This window comes from Sinohyriopsis cumingii, chromosome 19 (genome assembly GCF_028554795.1).
Source record: "Sinohyriopsis cumingii isolate HCF-2022 chromosome 19, ASM2855479v2, whole genome shotgun sequence".
In the NCBI taxonomy this organism is placed as follows: Eukaryota; Metazoa; Mollusca; class Bivalvia; order Unionida; family Unionidae; genus Sinohyriopsis; species Sinohyriopsis cumingii.
Genome location: NC_142979.1, coordinates 64,773,158 through 64,795,832, shown reverse-complemented (window position 1 = coordinate 64,795,832; position 22,675 = coordinate 64,773,158). Strand labels below are relative to the sequence as shown.

Genomic DNA, 22,675 nt, shown 5'->3' with positions numbered 1-22,675 from the left:
TGGGTTGGTGGTTCTTTCCGGGGTTTTCCCAGGTTCTTCCTCCACCATTAATACTGGCCGCCATGTATAGCCTATCGTGTGCTGAAAAATGGCATTAAACCCTACAACAACAACAAGAAGAACAAGTATGCACCATATTGGTGACACTCACTATACATATTGGTGACATTCAGTATACATATTGGTGACATTCAGTATACACCATATTGGTGACACTCAGTATACACCATATTGGTGACATTCAGTATAAATATTGGTGACATTCAGTATATATAAATATTGGTGACATTCGGTATACACCATATTGGTGACACTCAGTATACACCATATTGGTGACATTCAGTATAAATATTGGTGACATTCAGTATATATAAATATTGGTGACATTCGGTATACACCATATTGGTGACACTCAGTATACACCATATTGGTGACATTCAGTATAAATATTGGTGACATTCAGTATATATAAATATTGGTGACATTCAGTATACACCATATTGGTGACATTCAGTATACACCATATTGGTGACACTCTATGCAACATTTTGAGGACTTTCTGTATACACCATATTGATGACAGTAAATACCATGTTTGTAGTGACAACCATGACCTCCAGACATATTTTGTTTAGATTTGTTTGTAGTTGAATAAAAATGATTGTAATATTAGAAATACATTTTCTGATGCAAACAAGCATGAACCGGACTTGGAGGAAATGTTGGAAATGTCTATAGTTGCTGTACAATACCAGATTGATACACATGAGTCATTGATACCTTCTCTCTGGTATGGTGTACTTAGTCATATTTTGTACTAGGAAGTTTGAATGGTGTCTTTGGAGGTATCAAGTTTATATGAAGGAGTATAGTTTGAGGCCATCGATAGAAAAAAGACTGACAGTGTATCAGATATGGGTAATGGACATTAAAAAAAAGATTACAATCATGTGGTCATGGTGGCAGTATACAACATATACATACATACATACATACATACATACATACATACATACATACATACATACATACATACATACATGCATACATACATACATATGCATGCAAACACTCATGTATGCACACATGCATACATACATACATGCATACATACATACACACACACACACATACATACATGCATACATACATACATACATGCACACACACATACATACATACATACATACATACATACACACACACACACACACATACATACATACATACATACATACATACATACATGCATACATACATACATACATACATACATACATGTCTATAGTTGCTGTACAATACCAGATTGATACACACGAGTCATTGATATCTTCTCTCTGGTATGGTGTACTTAGTCATATTTTGTACTAGGAAGTTTGAATGGTATCGTTGGAGGTATCAAGTTTATATGAAGGAGTATAGTTTGAGGCCATCGATAGAAAAAAGACTGACAGTGTATCAGATATGGGTAATGGACATTAAAAAAAATATTACAATCATGTGGTCATGGTGGCAGTATACATACATACATACATACATACATACATACACATGCATACATACATACATGCATACATACATACATACATACATACATGCATACATACATACATACACAGATACACACACACATACATACATACATACATACATACATACATACATACATACATACATACATGCACACACACACATTCATACATACATACATACATACATACATGCATCCATACACACACACATACATACATACATACATACATACATACATACATACATACATACATACATGCACATGCACACATACACATACATACATGCATACATACATACATACATACATACATACACACACACACATACATACATACATACATACATACATACATACATACATACATACATACATACATACATACATACATGCACATGCACACATACACATACATACATGCATACATGCATACATACATACATACATACATACATACATACATACATGCATACATATCTGCCATAGCATTATGTATTTCAGATCATGGTGTATGTTGTTTGTTCTACTGATTATTCCTAACAAACTGCAAAGACCCAGATATGCTGGCACATTATGTGATGGCAGATCTGGGTCTGTGTAGTTTGCAGCTGGACTCATCTTATAAGTGGGTATAAACAGTACTTCAAATGAAATGTTTTATGAGTTAGAGTTTTTCCCTGTCATACAGTGTGATTATGGTTGTGATAAGCAATATTTCATTATAATGTTTACTTATGTATAACATTGTACAGACCCAGATTGGCAGGTGCATAATACATTATGTAGACATAGCATTGTAATTGTTAAAAAGTTATGTGTCTATCACAGGACAAAGATGGTTAAAAAAGTTCACTGGTTAAAAAAATTTGTTGATGAAATTAGCATCAAGCATGCATTTTCTATGAGAGAAATTGTGGTAATTTGACCATTTGGCTTACTTTAGCGCTAATGGGTGTTAAAATTAAGGTAAGCAATGTTTACTAAAAGTCTATTCAAATCTAAGTACCTTCTGTGTATGAGATCTTTGAATAAATGCCACAGGTTCAATAGAATTATACCTTCACGCTATTGGCCATACCCAATAGACTACAGAAAATGCATTATCTTTTAAACCCTATATTGATATCTCATAAATGGTTGATTATGGGATCAAACGTAAATGGTACATTGGAAAACTCACTTAGCCATGACATGACTATTTGTACAGGTAGAATCTGTCAATATAAACATTAAACAGTCAGGTTAGATTGTGAATTGAACACCAGGCACAGTCTGCTGGACAGAAGAGCTTGTTAATAAGTACTGTGTGTATAACAGGTGCTGAAAATTCATGGATAGGTAGATCACAAACATGGCCTCTAAACCTGTAAAAGGTATGTATTTATAATTTAGTGTTACTGCCAGTTTTTACACATAAACTTGGATGCAGCATTGCACTTGTCCATTTTATATTTAATGTTATGTCTGAATTAGGATAACACCTGAACATTATATATCAATAAAGTTTTTCAGAAGACTGACCTATTAACGAGTGGGTTGGCAGAATATAGGTTTTGTTGGTTTACTAGGGTTGCTACAAATTTGTCTACAGACCCTTTCTTCTGAAATGATAAGATATTTACAATACAAGAGTAAAGGCATCTGGTGATTGGGAACAAAATGGTAAAAATACAGACTTGGATGCATGATTTAATGGTCTCTTATATAAGGGTCTTACAGAATATGGGACCATTGTAGCATATTTAATGTTAGGACAATTTGTAGCATATTTAGTACTAAGACACTGAAGCATATTTAGCGTTAGGCCCATTGTAGCATATTTAGTACTAAGACACTGAAGCATATTTAGCGTTAGGCCCATTGTAGCATATTTAGTACTAAGACACTGAAGCATATTTAGTGTTAGGCCCATTGTAGCATATTTAGTGCTAGGACCATTATAGTATATTTAGTCTTGGACCAGTGTAGTATATTTTGTGTTAGGTTACATGCATATGCATCTGTTTGAATATGGTCTTTTTTCACAGCTGTTTTAAAAGTTTGACAGTTCTAGTGTTGTCAAGTTCAGTATGTGTTAAACCTAAGGAAAATATAACTCATAGCTCAAAATAATAGAGCTTTAGTTTTGTCAAGGTTTATAATTATTATTTTCAATTTGGTTAAGCACTTTTATTGTAGTAAACTGGAATGGCCATTACACCTCTTCCTTGATACATTACGCTAATGAAGGGTCAGGCATGGATCCTGTTTTTTTCTCTAAAATGCAAACAGAATTGGCCTCTATTTGTTAAGTGTAAAGAAAATTTAAATAACAATTGGTAAATGGAACCTTAATATATCGATAGTTTTATTGTTGAAAATGGCAGTTAGTGTTAGAATCTACATCATGCAATTTGCACATTTTAATAAGAAATCACTTATTTTGTTAGGTTTTCTTGGTAAAAGATATTTTTCTTGATACTCTATAAACAACAATATAAAACAAAAATATTGATCAATTAAAAAGTAATTAATGGCCTACTACTGGAAATAGTTTCAGAAATAAGTACTAATTAAGTAACTTTTGTCAGGTGAGATTATGTTTTAGTTCCATTTTTTAATTCAGTTTTAGTTTAATCATCATAATCTGATATGCCATCTTTTGTTCAAATGAGAAAAACATCACTCTACTGTCAGAGCAATGCCAGCAAACATTTCTTTGAAAATCTAATGAAGTACCTGCTGTGTTTTGATCTCTGACTTAATAAGTGTTTGTTATATTGTTATAATTAATTAAAATTTGGCTTGCATTGTGTTATCATTGCAATTAGTCTTTTGTATCAAATCAATAAAAGAAGCAGTTAAAAGGCATGCAAATCCTACCTGCATGAGAGCTAGCAGCCAGGGTCAAGTGTTATGTCAGCTCATATAAGTTAGCTATTTGAACCTGAAAGTATATGTAACGTAATTAAAGTATCTAATATTAATGAGTGGTTTATCATACTCATTAATAATTGTAATAAATAATAGCAACAGAACCAACAAACAAAGCCTACTAAATACATGATAAAACTTAGTTTCATAGATAAGGTTCATTATGGAAAAGCCAGTTTGAAGTTTACACTGAACTTAAAATTCCTAATTTGGCACTCTGAGGTTTGCTCAGGGATGAGCAAAAAGTTTTTCTATAACTTGCAATGAAATCATAGCATTAGTATTTCACTAATAAAATTAAAAAATGTCAAGTTTTAACATTTTTGTTTCTCAAAATTAATTTCACTCTCTTTTTAAATAAAATATCTTGTTTTATTCTGAATCTACAGTAACACTAGAGTGCATCCAAACTCACATACTAAAAGCAGTAATGTAATACAAAATGTTTTTACTAGTACACATCAGTTGTATGTTGAAACCACTTTTAGTAATGTTTTAAACATTCTTTCAGAGATTGGATATATTACAACTAAGAAATTTTTTTAAAGAAAAGCTATGAATTTTATGAGAAAAAGCTATTAATTGACAATTGTTCCAAGCATAATTATTCAGCTAGTATTCAACCACTTAAACCCCCCACTTGCCACTGTTGATGTCTTTAAGTTTTCAGAGGTCCTTTGGTAACTTGCACCCTCTCACATAACTGCGATCTATGTTTTGGGTCCCTTTTGTGAGTGAGTTATCAAGGGAGAGGTGTTGTTAGGCTGTTATGACTCGAGCCTAAAGAGTTAATAAGTCATCCCATATTCTTCCAATAATTAGCACAAAGGATGAGCTACCTTATAATTTTGATGAAAATTGGGTAGGTTGAGCTTATTATTGTATGATGCTTTTTCATAAAATTTTGAAACAATTTATAATATATACTCACTTATAAGTTGAGTCCAACTGCAAACAAAATAGACCCTGATGTGCAATCACATAATGCACCTGCAGATCAGGATTATTTTGTTTGTTCAACTGATTACTCCTAACAAACTGGATAGACTTAGATCTGCCAGTGCATTATGCGATGACAGATTTGCTTCTCTGCAGTTTGCAGTTGGACACAACTTATAAATCAGTACATATGGTAATAGTGAGGGATGGGGTTATCATCAGGCCTTGTCTTGTCATCAGAGAATTATGTGAATTTATGTTTGTTTTTAATATGATCCCATTAATCATTGCAATCTATGTTTTAATTATAATCTTAATTTTGCAGATACAACTTCAGTGAAGTCCTTTTCCTCATATAGATCTGGTATTATTTTTAATAAGATTTTGTTAAACACATTTCAGAAATATGTAGCACTTTTTGCATACTAATGTTGATCAAATTTGATAATGAATTTCATTAACACATTACTTAGGCATACTAATGATCTCCAGTAAATTTGATAATGAATTTCATTAACACATTACTTTGGCATACTAATGATCTCTAGCAAATTTGATAATGAATTTCATTAACACATTACTTTGGCATACTAATGATCTCCAGTAAATTTGATAATGAATTTCATTAACACATTACTTTGGCATACTAATGATCTCCAGTAAATTTGATAATAAATTTCATTAACACATTACTTTGGCATACTAATGCTCTCCAGTAAATTTGATAATGAATTTCATTAACACATTACTTTTGCATACTAATAATTATTAAATTTGATTATGAATTTTTAATTATTAACACATCACATTGGCACACTGATGATGTCCAAGAAAGGTGATGCTTTCGTTCTTTATAGACTATTCTTATACTTAAAATTTTAATATAAAGTAAAAGTTTAGAAATTAAAAACAATCTAAAATGTCAAATACAATGTTTAACTTATGCCCCAGTTGTCGTTATAGATGTTTAAGTTATTGCATGTTAATTTCCAACTCTATGATAATTTATAATACTATGTGAATTGATTTATTTTTTGAGGGTATCATTATTCATAGTTTTGCAAAAACAGTTATTCATCAGAGTATTTAAATAAGTGGTTATATGATTATATCTGCGTAGTGTATGATTATATCTGGGTAGTGCTTGATTATATTTTGGTATTGCAGTTTATGATTGTATCTGGGTATTACAGTATATCATTGTATCTGGGTATTACAGTGTATGATTGTGTCTGGGTTTTACAGTGTATGATTGTATCTGGTATTACAATATATGATTGTATATGGATATTACAGTACATGATTGTGTTTGGGTATTACAATATATGATTGTGTCTGGGTATTACAATATATGATTGTGTCTGGATATTACAATATATGATTGTGTCTGGGTATTACAATATATGATTGTATCTGGGTGTTACAGTATATGAATGTGTCTGGATATTACAGTATATGATTGTGTCTGGGTATTACAATATATGATTGTATCTGGGTATTACAGTGTATGATTGTATCTGGGTATTACAGTGTATGATTGTATCCAGGTATTACAGTATATGATCGTGTCTGGGTATTACAGTATATGATCATGTCTGGGTATTACAGTATATGAATCTATCCGGGTATTATTACAGTATGTGATTATATCAGGGCATTATATGATTATATTTATGTATTATTTGTTTGTATCATGGTCCACAATGTACTTTATATTAGCTTTTTAAAATAAAGTATAACAAAGTGTAGAAAAGAGGGATTCTATCTAAAAAGATATGATAATGTAATAAAAAATACGGAGTGATATAAATTATCTCAGTCACTCAGAGAGGAGAAAGTGTACATACATAGAAAGTATGAGCATGATGTATACATGTTTGGAGCATAAATATAGATGTAATGCATATTCTTACATATAAGTTGACTCTAAATGATAACAACAAGCCAAGATCTGCTGGTGTGTTATGTCATGGTAGATTTGGACCTGAATAACAATGAGTCTCTTATAGTACTACAGTAAATGAAACATTTCACATCCAGAAAACCCATCTATATTAGAACAGTCAGGGTTTGCAGAGTTCCTTTGTGTTATCTAATGTATTGTGTAATAATGAGACAAGACAGTTAAATGAAGAAAATGGTGCAATTGTGCATCCTCAGGCTATACAAGAAGGCACAGGATGTTACTGAGTTGTCTTCTGCACAAAACTACGAGCTTCATTAAAGCTGTTTTCAGCTTAAATTGATTCATGTTGAATGAGAAATAGTGGAAATGCAGTGATTACATATTTGGTGTTTAATTTTCTGCAGAGGAACATATATGTTGTATGCACATGTTTAAGAAATTGGCAATAAAATGGCATGAACAGTTAAAGCACGTCTTCTCACAGACTGATGTCATTGCATCCATAACAGTGAATCCATAATAATTCCTTGAAAAATATCCACAAAGAAGCATAATTTTTCATTATCCCAGCATAGATCAATACTGTCTGAATTCAGTGCGAGAAAGTTAAGCAAACAGCAGAAGTAAAGATTTAGCACAATAATATATTGGTATGCATGTGTAATATTAAAAGGTCACTAAATGGTGCCTCTATAAATTTAAAACCTTTAGAATTTCTTCTGTTATTTTCCTTTCAAAACTAAATACTTAATTCCCAGCAAATAAACTTGCATGGACTTGTACAACACTTATACAAACACTCACGCATACACAAAATACCATTTAAATAGGGATAGACAATAGGGATAAAGTTATTGTTTTCTGGACAAAGAACTAATTGATTTTCAGCTGCTGGTTGATTAATCATCTGACAACATGTCCAACCACATTATGCAGAAAGGTAGTGTTGTTTGATTTTTTGTTTGTTTTAAAGCAGTGCACAACAGATGCAACAGCCTTTTGTTGTGTGACTGACTTTATTGATTTGCAATTAATTATGTATGTAAATTAATTCATTTATCAATTTTGAGTTATAAACTAATTTTAATGTCTTTGGTTGGCTATTGTTTGCCCTGGATTGAACAACAGTTGTATAAAATGCATTGAAAAGAAATGCAAAGAAACCGAAACATTAAATTTGTTTTATTGTTGAAGGTCCAATCCAGATTAGATTAACAATTATCAGCTTTTTTAAGAGCAGATGTATTTTAAGAATAATTTAACAACATGTACTTAATTTTCAATAGATTATGGCTTTCGTGTTCATGGTGACTTGTGTAATATCCCTTTTGCACTCCATAAAGTTATGTTAAACTTTGGAATCTGCAGTTATAACTACTGTATAAAACCATAAATGTGTGTATATATCATAAATTGGCCTTTTCTCTGAAAATTGGTGTCCCACGAAAAAGGCGTTGATTGAAAGTATTGATAAGTAACTCATTAATGGTACAGAATACTGCAAAGTTGTACAAAGTAAATTATTAAAATAAATGTCAATCAACAGAGAAAATATTTTATTTTAAAAGAACAGCAGTTTTAGTGATTAATGATGACAATGTGCATACAGTAAAATTCTCAATATAAATTAACATAGATACACAATTAGTATGAAGTGCTGTATATACCATATGTACTTGCTTATAAATTAAATTCAACTGCAAACTGCATGGACCCTGATCTCCTGTAGCATAATGTATCAGCAGTTCTGTGTCTGTGTAGTTTGTTAGGAGTAGTCAGTAAAGCAAACAACATAGAACCTGATGTGCTGTACATTATGCATCAGCAGATTAGGGTCTTTGTTGTTTGCAGTGGGACTGGACAAATAAGTGAGTATATAGAGTAGTTTATTATAATATGGATATAATGAATTATGGACAAAATGAAGACATGTTTGGTGTTCCAAGAGGTTCATTTTAAACTAAGTCTTCCCATATATAGCCTAAGATCACTCACAGGAACATGCAAGATACTTTACTATAAAATAATACACACACACCCAATCCATATTTCACTGTATACACAGTTCCTCCTAATTTCATAGATATGAATCAAGTTTTGCCCCTTGTCAAATTAGCAAGTGAAAACTTGGATATTAGCTAGACTTAGTGTTCTTTGTTATACTGGTGATTGGAACCAAGTAGCTTAGTACATGTCTGCGTGTACATTATGATGGCAGATCAGGAGTGTGATCATGCTTGTTGTACTAGTGTGTTAACCAAATAACATAGACTCTGATCTTAGCTAGAATTAGCATTCTCTGTTCTACTAGTGATTTGAACCAAATAACATTTAATGTATACCTGCCTGTATATTATGCTGGCAGATCAGGAGTGTGATCATGCTTGTTGTGCTAGTGTGTTAACTAAATACATAGATACTGAACTGACTGTACACTATGCTGGCAGATCAAGGGCTATTCTGCTTGTTCTAATAGTTATTTTTTTTACCAACTAAATAGCATGCACACTGATCTACTTGTTTATCATGATGAGAAACCAGGAGTCTATTTTCTTGTTCTTTTGATGATTTTAACCAAATAACATATACCCTAGTCTGTCTCTGATCATTACATTATGCTAGAAGATCAGGAGTCTGTTCTGCTTGTTTTACTAGTAATTTGAACCAAATAACATGGACATTTATTTGCATGCATATGGGTAAATACAACTGAACTAAAAATGTACAGTAGAAGGCAATTTAATCTCAAGAACAGTAATGACCAGCCCTTTATTCAGTCATAAAGCTTTATAATGGGTTATCTTTGCACTGTTGATGTGTATGAGGTAACAGTAAAAAGGATGATATAGCTTTCTGTGTTTGGTCCAGGGGACCAAGTAGCAAAGATTTATAATGCATATTAAATGTTTGTCTTTATTTTTGTATGGAGATACTAAGGTCTACAAAATTAACAACAGAACCCTTCTGTTTGACAGACTTCATATTTAAGAAAGATCAGTCTCACTTTGCACTCCTGAGAGAGGATATAATATCATTATAAATATCATCATAAATATCATTAATCAGCATGAACAGTAACTATATGTCATTTCAGAGAATGGCAATTAATTTTTTTAATTTTTATTTGTGGCAGAGGATTACAGGTCAGCTCTAAGTGAGTAGATCTTGGTTGCCAGCCACTGTCTTTATATTTTCAATGTGTCATGTGTCATGGACATAGGTACTGGTAGAAGTAGTATGAACATTGAAATTGTTGAACCGTATGGTATTAGCAGAAGTAGTATACAAAATTGACAATGCTGGCTCGTACAGTACTTTGAGAAGGAGTCCTTTACATAACCATGGGATGGGGGAGGTGGTTATGCCATTTCTAGATGACCCTTGTTAACATGTGTTGATGAAATATTATTATGAACATTTGATACATATAAAATATGTTAGTCACTGACATATAATTATTAAAATAATTTGTACTCAATACAATTATATTTACAGCTGTTATGAAAGGACCTGAATGCAGAAAAAAAAGTATTCTTATGTTCAAAATATGTAAAACTATGAAACTTTTTTTCTTCCAAAAGCTAATGGTTGCTTATTTTGCATATATAGTTCCCAGGTCAGAAAATCCGCTTTCAAGAAAAGTAGTATTGATGTCCTTCTGAGAAAATAATTTTTTACTGGATCTCATGATCAGCTAAAGGTGCCTGTCATCATAATAGTTTACATTGGTAAAATTACAAAATGGTCAAGGACTTTGATGTGTCACTTCTGTAATACATGTAGATGATTTTTGAAACAGCAAATATTTGTATTCTCAACCTGATTCTTCTTTTTAGCACTGACTACAAATTGGTTGTCAGCATTGAACAAGGACTGATATTCATGACAAGTCTGTAGCTAGTAGTACTACACAGAGTTGTTGTTACTAGTGGTACTATATAGAGTTGTTGTTACTAGTGGTACTACACAGAGTTGTTGTTACTATTGGTACTACACAGAGTTGTTGTTACTACTGGTACTACACAGAGTTGTTGTTACTAGTGGTACTACACAGAGTTGTTGTTACTAGTGGTACTACACAAAATTGTTGTTACTAGTGGTACTACACAGAGTTGTTGTTACTAGTGGTACTACACAAAATTGTTGTTACTAGTGGTACTACACAGAGTTGTTGTTACTAGTTGTACTACACAGAGTTGTTACTTGTTGAGTATAAGGCTCATAGGTAACTGGGAGTATTACATCAGGGAAGTAATTTGGAATTGTCTATTTAAGATGTAAAAGTAATTTGTGACCTATATACCAATGCATAAGATACACCAAACTATGGACAACAGATCATTTGCCATTGTGTCATGTGCTGGCAGATTTGAGTTTCTGCTGTTTGCTTGAAATCTTTAAGCGGTGATCTAAAGGCACATTTAACTATCACAGATTTAGTCTCTCCAAGTTCTGGATAAAAATGTATTTAAGCAGGTATTTTACTCTCTGCATAGGAACTAGTTACATTTTATGAAAGTCAATGTGCTATGTGGTGTACATGTCAAACCACAAACTTGCAATTCCAGACTGAGTCTCAGTCATCAAGACATTATTTGTTGATTTAAGAATGCATTAAATGGCTTAGTGACCAAAAATAAAGGTTGTATTTGTTTATGTGGCTCAGCCTGAGCAATTGTTCTCATAATGATCAAGTAGTATCATTTCACATTTGAATGGAACATCTGGAAATTGTCAGATTAAGATTAAATTTGCTTAAAATTAAATTGTTTTGCTTAATATGAATGCATGAAAAAATTTGGAAATTTATCTTTAGTCAATTTGTTTGAAAAACTATGCTTTCCCAGAATGCTGTGTCTGTGCAGTCAAATGACAATATAGTTATAACATCGTTTTAGTTGGATATATTTTATACAATCATATACACAAAGCATATGATGACAATCATGCTATTTCTCTAAGTGATACAAGTCTAGAACAGCATATAACAATCTTGGTGCTCCTGTATCATTATATAATACTCTCTTTGTAATTTTGGTACACTTTTTATAAATATTTTATCTCACCAGGCCATAGGGTCAAGTAAGCTTTTGTTATGGACTGCTTTATCCATTGTCTGTCATTGTTTGTCCATCATCAACTGTTATTTTCTCTTCTCAAAAACCTCTGGACCATATTTATCTTAGCAGAGAACTTTCTGGACTAAAGACCTTTAAAATATATAAAAATGTTTCCAATCTGTCATCAAATATGGTAACCATTACTAAACATTATTTGAATTTTTTTTAAAGGATTTCTTCTAAACAAAACTGCTGTGAAGAATTTTACCAGCATTGACCAAAATCATTCTTGCATAAAGACCTTTCATCTTTATACAAATGATGCCAAACCATCATCAAATATTGCTGACATTGCTAAATTTGAAAATCAATCCAAATAATTGATAAATACTGTTAATGAGAATTTAATTAAATATAAATATAGAAAAACTAAATATAGAAAAACCTTTCAATGACTTCTCAAAAACTGTGAAATGGAATTAGAAGAAATGAAGAAATTTGACAAAAAGCATATTAGCAGGATGTCCTTTAAAAAAAAAAAAATCCTGGATGTTCACTATTGAATATGGCCAATAATACAGAAATTAGGAAGCAAACTTTTCACAACTACTCCTCAAAAACCAGCCAACAGGATTTGACCAAAAATGAGAGACAGTTTCCTAATACAAGGTCGTTTAAGTTGCAAAGATGATGCCAGTCTCATATTCAGTAAGGCTGCCATTACAAAAAAAAATCCAGCAAAAAGCCTTTCAATATCAGAAAGCATAATGACTTGATTATCTTAGCTAACTGACATTTGGTTTTGTGGTAACTCTCAGCCAGGTAAGTGATTTTAGACTCTCTTGAATCATTTGTTTATTGCATCAATAGTTATAGTAAAATCGTTACTGATATTTCCAATTTTTCAGTTTACTCAAACAGTCTTTGAGTAAAAAAAAGTTCTCAGCACAAAAAGTTAAAAGACATTCAATAATTATCGTTGTCACTGGAAATTGTATATGGAAAAGGAGATGAAAAGTTATACAGAGTATGGTACTTGTTAAAAATAGTAGGATTCCAAAGACAAATTAAAGACAGGATGGTATTGGATACAAATAGTCATTTTCCATGCTATTCAAAACAAAAGTTTTAATAATTAAACTTGGAATGTCACTTATCATCATATCTTAAAAACATCTTTATTTCCACAGCTAAATCTGCAGTTAATCCAAAGCGACACACATCTTGTAAAGTGCCCACTGACCCACCAGAGTTCTCAACAGGGATGTCATCACCCATACTACGTCGACGCAGATTTCATCCACCAAGGAACAGCATGATTTTCAACTACCCGGAAATGGCACCTGGAGAAAAACTGTACCTGTGGAGCATGGAGAGAATTTACAGTGCCAAAAACTTAATGGCCCTGAAGAAGGACCAGTATTTACGGCTACTGGAACAAAACAGCAGAGGTATCAGCAAATTGTGCATGAGCTATTACTTTGTTCTATGAGGGTTAGATTTTGAAATGGGTGGTTTATTTTGCTACAAATTAGTACATCTCTGTTTTTACTCTGAAAAGTAAGCAATTCTTACTGGAAAGGCATGTGTTGGAATGGGTGGGGCCAATACCACTTAATTGGCCTTTGAGCAGTATAGACTAAATTCTGCCATCACGTGCTTACAGTGATGTATGTGATGGCAGACGGGAGCCTATGATGTTCATTCCATTTATGATTTCAATCAAACTGCACAGACTGTGATCTGCAGTTGCTGTGTGTGATGCTCTGCCAGGTCTCTGATTAGTACAGACTTAGTCCACTTAGTACAGACTGATTTGAAGGTAATGTATATTATTTTGGCAGATCTGTTCTGTGATGTTTGTTTCATTTAGGATTTCAGTCAGATGGCACAGATCTGCAGGTGCTGTATATGATGGCAGAACTTGGTGTATGATGCTTGTTCCATTTATGATTTCAATTAAGCAGCAAAGACTGTCATCAGAGGCACATTTTACAACAACAGATTTGTGCAGTTCTTAGAGTGTACATTGTACATGGATAAATAAAGTATTTGTATTTTCTCATTGACATATATAATCAAAAGACTTCATCTTTGCGTTAAACATTTGTATTGTACTTGGATAACTGTTTTATTGTAGAAAACTGTATTATTTTTCTTATATAATAAACTCAAAATCAGGTCAGAAACACTATTTTGCTAAGGTGATTGGAGTTTGAGAGGGGGTGGTTTGTTCAGGTTCAGACTGAAATGACAAGGGTTTCTTTGTAGTCCATGAAAAGATCACGAGTTTTTGAAAATTCTCTAATTTTAAAATAATACTCTGTTAATTTTATCCTCAACTTCAGTTTTGAGACTTGAATATTTGGCATAAACAAAAGTACATAACACATTACACTGACTTATGTTTCCAACAAAAGTACATAACACATTACACTGACTTATGTTTCCAACAGAATAGTCTTTACAAGCTGCAGTACAAGCCATTGTTTTGTCTTCAAATATGATTGCATAAAAAATTGTGTGGAACAAGTTAAGAATTATTAGTTTAATATGTACTCAAGTTGAATAGAGTACAAGTCTACTTCTTTTGATAAAGTATATATTTATGCTTGTTACAACATAAGTAATAATAATCCAATAAACCATATTGTCATTAATGTTTGTACCTTATCATTTTTTGGTACACCAGCTATAAAGCCTAATTATATTTTGTACCTTAAACATTTATGTTAGGAAACATTTGTAGATTTCTGTAAGAATTAACTGGAAATGGTAATTTTATTATCTCAACTGGCTGTAGGCCATTCATGAGCTGATGCTACAGTCCCTTATCTATTGTACATTGTTCATTCACAAATTTTGATATTTACATTTTCTTATTAAAAAATGCTTGACCATTTTTGCAATAGATGCCAATCCATCATGCAGGATTTTCACTAGCATTGCTATAAAAGTAGGAAAACCTTCAAATAGCTTCTCAAAGACCACTAATTAGATATCTGTTCAAATGATGCCTGTTTGTCAAATATGGCCACCAGTACTAGAAATAGAAACACCATTAAATGGCTTCTTGTCATAAACTGCCAAACAATTTTAATTTGACAGAATTAAAGCATGCTGGCATGAAGGGTTTTGTACAAAAGACAATGATATGTCATCAGATATGTATGCTATTACTGCTAATGCAAAATAGATTAGTATCTTTCAAAAATCACATCAGCAGAATTTGACCACATTTGACAGAAATATTTATGTCATGAATGACTTTTAAATTTATACAAATGATGCTAATCTGCCATCAAATAGAGCTACTGCTACTAAAAATAGAACATTTTTAAAATCTTCTTCCAAGTAGCTTTTCAAAATTTGACCAAATTTGTCAAAAAGAATCCTAGCTTGAAGTATTTTCTGATTTATATAAATGATGCTGATGTACTATCAAATACGGCTATGTTTACTAAAAATAGATAAAGGTTTACACAGTTGATGCCTTTTTTAATGTTGGACAGATAATACTGATACTGCCATCAAAATGCATGAAATTATAAAATCTAGAGAAATCTGAAACATAACAAATGCAGTCAGCAGCATTACATGGAATTTGTATGGAAAGCAAGCCCGCTAACTCTGCTTCTCTTTCTTTTAGCCGTTAAGCAGATATCAAACAAGTGAGTGATATCATACCCACCTACACCTCTTGTTAGAATTACCTATAATTTATGGCAAAATAATTGATTGAAATTTTTACAGAAAATTTGTGTGAAATATGCAGTGTTGAAGTAGTATGTGAAAATTTTATGCTTGAATCTAATTTATTGATTGGTTAAGTTGGGTCTACTAGCATGTAACACACGAAGGAATATTTAAACCAAACACCAATCCTATAAATCCTTTTTTGATAGAAATTTTGAATTTGAATTACGACACAACTCCTAATTTGTTTAGAGAGTGTATCATGTATAACAATGATATTCTCCATGCTTGAAGTCCTTTCACATATATTTCACAATTTTACGCTAGTCAGTTTATTTACAGAGTGTATCATTTATTGCAAGGATATCCTCCTTGCTTGAAATTCTTTTAATTCACATATATTTCACAGTTTTATATTAGTCACATTAATTTATAAACAAGTACATTTATACTGTATTGATTTATGTTGTTGTCTAGGCTATTATTTTATTAGGCTAATACATCTTTATTCTTGGAACAGTTCACTGCGTGCTAAGGCAATGGAATTTGTTGCTGTTGTTAATGTTGTTGTTGTTGTTGTGGGGTTTAACGCCATTTTTCAGCACACGATAGGCTGTACATGGCGGCCAGTATTAATGGTGGCGGAAAAACCCAGGAAGACCCAGAAAGAACCACTGACCACAAGAAGCTACTGGCCAGCTTTCTCACATACCCACATTGGCTGAATCCGAGACTTGAACCGGCACAGACAGAGGTGAGATGGCAGTGATCCGTAATGGAGAGTGCTTTAGACCACTCAGCCACTCGGGGCTCCGCAATGGGATTTATTAACTGCAAGAGCTATGGGAGTCATTAAGTACAATGGCAATGACAGTCATTAAGCATAATGGCAGTGGGAGTCAAGTACAGTGTGACCCCTCTATAATACGGTAGTTGGTGTCCATAGAACCTTACGTGTTATAAACCAAACTGTTATGACCAACCAAGTCAGTTAACTGATGAAAATGATGCATTTTCCTAAATTATGACAGATGGGGTGGGTAATAAAAGCAGGAGCAAAAATATGTGATTTTGATTAAATGAAGGCAAGCTAGTCTAAAAAAACACATGTATATAGACAAGTTAAATTTGTATAGTACAATCCATAATCCATTAAGTACTGTACTTGTATATAATAAATCCATGAATTCAAGTAAAGATCACATGTTATAAACTTCATATAAATTATGTACTGCTCCAGAGGCCTAGTGGTTAGAGCATCTGCTTTGGATACGGGAGGTCGTGGGTTAGATCCTCAGCCAAGTCATACCAAAGACTTATAAAAATGGTACTAACAGCTGCCTCACTTTGCATTCAGCATAAAGAGGTTAGTGTTAGGACTGGTTGGCCAGTTGTCAGGATAATGTGACTGGGTGGGACTGAAAAATTGTTAAAGCTACATTAAAAATCCAAATCACACATACACACATCCCGTTAGAAAACACAAATAACGTATATATTACAACAAATGATAGTTCTCATTTTGAAATATATCGGATTGTCACTTAACAATTCACTGCACTTGTTGCAGGTAGCACATGGCTGTAGCTGTTTACATGCTACATGTACATGTACTTAAATTGGCCTAGATTTCGGTCAGCTGGATGAGACTACAGAACGTATGAGGCTGTTGATAGGAATTGAAAACTTCAACAAATTAATAAGTTAAATGAAATCTTTGCAAGATACCACCCCATCTTCACTTGACGGCATATTATTCGGTCATTAGTAGCTACCATAAGAATACTTTTTTTTCCTGCAGAAAGGAACCTTTCATGATAAAATAATCGTGTTCCAGTCACTTTGGTAAATGCAACAATCTATCAGATTCCATTGCTTTTATTTAAATTCAGTGTTAACTTCCTTTGATGAAAGGTTATTTATTTTTATTGAAAATTGTAGTTGTCTTTCTTTGGTGAATTGTACATGTGTTATTGAAGCTATTGGTAAAGGACAGCTTTGGAGGACCAAACAGATGTATGTCTCTCACTGAGGTTGCAATGTCAAATAACTATAGAGCATTGATTGAGACTGATGTTTTTTCCTTATTTGCTTAGTATTTATACAGAAAGATCAGTGCTTCAGAAGTGATCAGTTTTCTTTGAAGTTTCACCAAAACTATTTTTTCTGGGTACATTTTAAAAACAAAAGGAATTAGCTGTCGTTTGGTGAATTGTTACTTTTTCTTTTTTCAAAGGTTGGACAACTGTACCTAGTCCCAGTAGCAAACAGACAAACAAGTAGATCTCCGTTTTTGTTTGGGTATTTTATTTTTTTGGTGACATTTCTGGTGGCTGAATAATACTACCTTTCAGGCATGCATCAGAATTTATAAAAAAAAAAGGCCAACAGACGATGAATACACATTTGTTCTATTCTGACAGGGATTACCACAGAAAATATGAGTGTTCAGAAGGATTTAATTCAATGAGCAAAAAGAAGATGAATTTTACTTACCATCCATTCAGTAGGGTCAGTGAAAATAAATATATTAATTACTAGCATGCAACCTATAATCTGACACTATTTCATCTGAAAGATCCATTACAAGATAGTACCTTGTCCAGCTTATCTCCGCTACCAGAGATGTTTAAAAAAACAAAATGCTGAAATCTTACAGCATACAGTACTCAGGCCAAATGTCAGAATAAGCGGATTATGATACAACTATGCACTGTTGAGGTGGTTAGTCAATATGAACAATGAATTTGTTTATCTAAAATATATAAATTCCAGTGCATTTCATATCAAGCTTGTGGCTTCCTTTTATGGTGCCTCTGAATTTCTTCACTCCAAACCCAAGTTACACATACAAGTTTAAACAGCCAACAATTTCTGGCGGGGGTGGGGTGGGGGGGTGGGGGTGGGGGTGGTATTTTGTTGCCAGTAAGGAAAATAAATCACAATTTTTGACATTGGTGAAGCCCAGCATGATCCCCAAATAAACTTTTTAATCATTATATTTGGTACTTTTATGAAGAAAAATATGTTTTCATGTATGAGATAAATACATGTATATGATATTACAGGAGCCACGGCATGATCTTCTTATATTAGAATTCTCTCTTCCCCAAAAATGATAGACTTTTTACACATTACTTTTCACACTTTTATGAAAGGGAGACAAAAATTTCATATGAGAAAAGTACATGTACATGAAATCTTGGGAGCCATGACACAACCATGTTACATCCGAATTTATGTTATAGCAAAGCATGCTTTAGTGGAGTCACACCGTATCTTTTCTTTAGTCACACCATGGAGGTCAACCTAGGCTGGTAAGGGCAGGATTTAAACCCATATTCCACTAATTGCAAGTCTAGCATGTTACTGGTTTATTTCAAAACAACATTTTTCAGTTGGAACTAGACTGGATATAATAGAATGATTGCTGTATTAACCAAATTACTGTGTTCTTTTATGTTGCAGGATATAGTTGCAGGACGAAAAGTTTAAATTTGATTCTTGGCACTTCAGAATTGACAATAATATGTCAGAACAGGGACATTAGAATCTGACTGATGTCGACAGTTGGGTGGTATTTTAAATTAAAGTATAAAAAAGGAATAAGTATAGGTCACAATACAATGTTGATATGTGTATCAAAAAACTGGTTTTATCAAATTTCATTGCATTTCTTTTCTTCCTGAAGGTGTACATAGCTTTCATGAATATTTGAAGTACATGAACTATATCAAGCGACCCAAAACAGCCCCCATTCCAAGTAAAACTGGATGGAGCAGACCAATGAGTCCAGCAAAATCAGTGAACAGGTTTGATAAGGATTTTTTTATAGGCATTTCACATTAATCCACTGTTAGAGTCTATCTGTTACTTGAATAATTGACTTTTACCAAAGATTTCACATGAGGTGACATTTTTATCACATTTTGCTGTGTATACTATAAAACAATCAAAGAATAGTATTGAAATAGATGTGCTATGGCATTAGGCCCATGTCAAAGTCAAAATAATTTGGAATGGTTATGATTTCATATGAACAATGTAGACCCAGATCTATTATGGAATAATGTCCTGCTAGATCAGGGTTAGAATTACTGTAGTATCATATATTTTCATGGATTTCAATCTCCTGGTTTTGTAAAAAAAAACATTTTACTGGATAATTAACACATTAACCCCTAGCGACGACTTTATGGGCAGGAGGTAGTAGCCTACTGCCGAGCTCTGTAGCATCATGGTCATGCATGATACACTAAAGTGGGTGGTATTATAGAAGGGTATACAGATGTAGCTCTACATTGATACCAAATAATCTGGAATATCTAGTTGCACTACAAAATACAGATAGAAAAACCTCATTTTTTGGACCCGACTTTTTTTAAACCAAAATTCGCTCGTGGTTGGAATCCGATTTTGTGTCCGGATTTTAGACTTTTTGGTCTCAGATCTAAGGCAAACTGGTATGAACTGCAAACAGACAGATGAGCCTTTGCAAAAAGTAGGATAAGATGGGCATTTGGAATAAAGAGTGGTCTCCATACAAAAATAATGGCTCCATTTAGCAAAGAAAAAAAAGGCCAACTTTTACACTAGGCAGTATGTTATTGAAAGATGACCGGGGATTTGGTGTTTTCAAGTCTATTCAGAAATAGCTTTCAAAATGTGTTTGCTACTCGATTTTCAGGCAAAAATGACAAAAAGCTCCAGGGGTTAATATGTTAAATTCAAGGTTTTGACTGTCAAAGTTTGCATATTTAAAGGTATTTAATTATATGGATGAATCTCTACAAATACCTGAAATAAAGAATACAAAAGAACAAAACCAATGTCATCACTTCACCAATTAAAAAACAGTACTCCCACATGTATGAGCACAGATCAAACACCAGTCAATCATTAACACTAAAAGTCAAATGGAACCAACACAGCCAACAATACTAAGCTAATATGTTATTATAGTAAATGTGTATGATCTGTTACTTAAATCAGTGAAAATAAAGTTGCACCCTCAGTTACTTTCTGACAACCATGGAGTTAGCACAGTAGCTTAACAGTGAACAAATTCAACTTAGAACCTTGTGAGTTCAGATAATGTCATCATTCCATGTGTGAATCAAACATGTGACCTAACTGCCCCTTACTCAGTGCAGTTACTAAGCATTGTCATGTACACATTAAGGTACAAAGATGCTAGCAAATCTGAAAAGCATTCATGAAAGATTGGACCTAATTATCCATAGCCTTGAGAATGCTGGACTTGTTTAATTTAACACTTATAAAATTATTTACCTGACGGACATTTATGTAAACCAATAGACAGTAGACTTGATTGACATGATGTATAATGGTGGTTTTGTCTGAAGGTTTTAGCTTACTACACTGCAGTAAATAGTGAATATACATTGTGCTTCATTACTAATTGTGCTTCAAGCAAATGCTCTAGTATTTTAATGTTAAGTCGTTCATTGGGATAAGTATTCATTATAAAATGAGACATTGCTTTCATCTAAATTTTTAAACAGCAGTTTCAGTTGAATGGAGAATAAATTTGAATTTGACTAAGTATTAAATCCAATTTTTATATGCTAGTATCATTTGTTATTATTCTTCCTTTAATTTCAGTGAATACTAGTGTTTGAGTGGTTGTTCTTGTTCTCTCTATGTCATGACATATCGATTTAAGGCAGTAAGTGGAAATTACAGATTTGGAATACCATGTAGATATACAGTGTGTACATTGAATACATGTATATTCTATCTTTATAGTGATTGAGATTTTCAGCAAGTTAGGAATGTCAGTTAGCAGGTTACTTTGAAATCTGTGTTAAAAATTCTGATTTATTAAACAGCGAAAGACAAAGCTGTTGATAATCAACTAATCAATTAGTTGATCACTTTATTGCACAAAATATCATAAAGGACACAATGTATACAAAATGAACTTCGTATGTACAAGACATGAACTTTGACAATATGCCATAAACATCATTGTTATGCTTCATCTTTCCCTCTTTTATTATTATTATTATCATTATCATTATTATTATTATTATTATTATTATTATTATTATTATTAAAGTGTGGAATCCACAAAAGATAACAGTCAGAAGCAGCAGACATCAGATAAAAAGACACATCCTTCATCAGAAGTTTCACAGAAGTCACAGTCAGACCAGTCTGAGAGTTCAAAGAGCAAGAAGCCAAATAAACCTGAACAGGAGAAATCAGAGTCCCACAAAGTGGGCATATCCTCTGCCCAAGCAGCCACTGGGCTCTGGAGTCCTCCTAGGTCAAAACAAAACTCTCTAAGGTCAAGAAATGGGTCAGCAACGAGTCAGACAAGTTCAGGGTCACAGGAAGGTACACAGAGAGAGGAAGATGCAAATGCAAAAGATCAACCAAAAGAGGCAACAGAGAATAAAGCTGAGGAAGAAGAAGATGAAGAAGAAGACTCTGATAAGCTTTCTATTTTAGGGGATGAAAATGATGAAAAAAAGACAAAACATAAAGAGGGAGTCGACAGACCTTTGTCACGACATGGTCATGTATCTCCAAAAGGTTCAGGTATGTTTTCAATCAAATTAAACTTTACTGATGACATTTTACAGGCTAAAAGCTTGTTCT

General features: G+C 32.9%; 1 protein-coding gene across 2 annotated transcripts in view; it reads left to right on the top strand.

The window, feature by feature from the left end:
• LOC149775858 (uncharacterized) overlaps positions 1-22,675 on the top strand; it is a 107,263-nt gene that overhangs the window by 69,471 nt on the left and 15,117 nt on the right. Inside the window, exons 7-10 of one of the 2 annotated variants that reach the window (XM_089944111.1) lie at positions 5,712-5,750; positions 13,543-13,803; positions 19,740-19,860; positions 22,131-22,615. In XM_089944111.1, coding sequence (XP_089800237.1) covers positions 5,712-5,750; positions 13,543-13,803; positions 19,740-19,860; positions 22,131-22,615 — 906 coding nt within the window. The remainder of the gene's footprint in view (positions 1-5,711; positions 5,751-13,542; positions 13,804-19,739; positions 19,861-22,130; positions 22,616-22,675) is intronic. The other variant, XM_089944112.1, reaches the window with a different exon arrangement.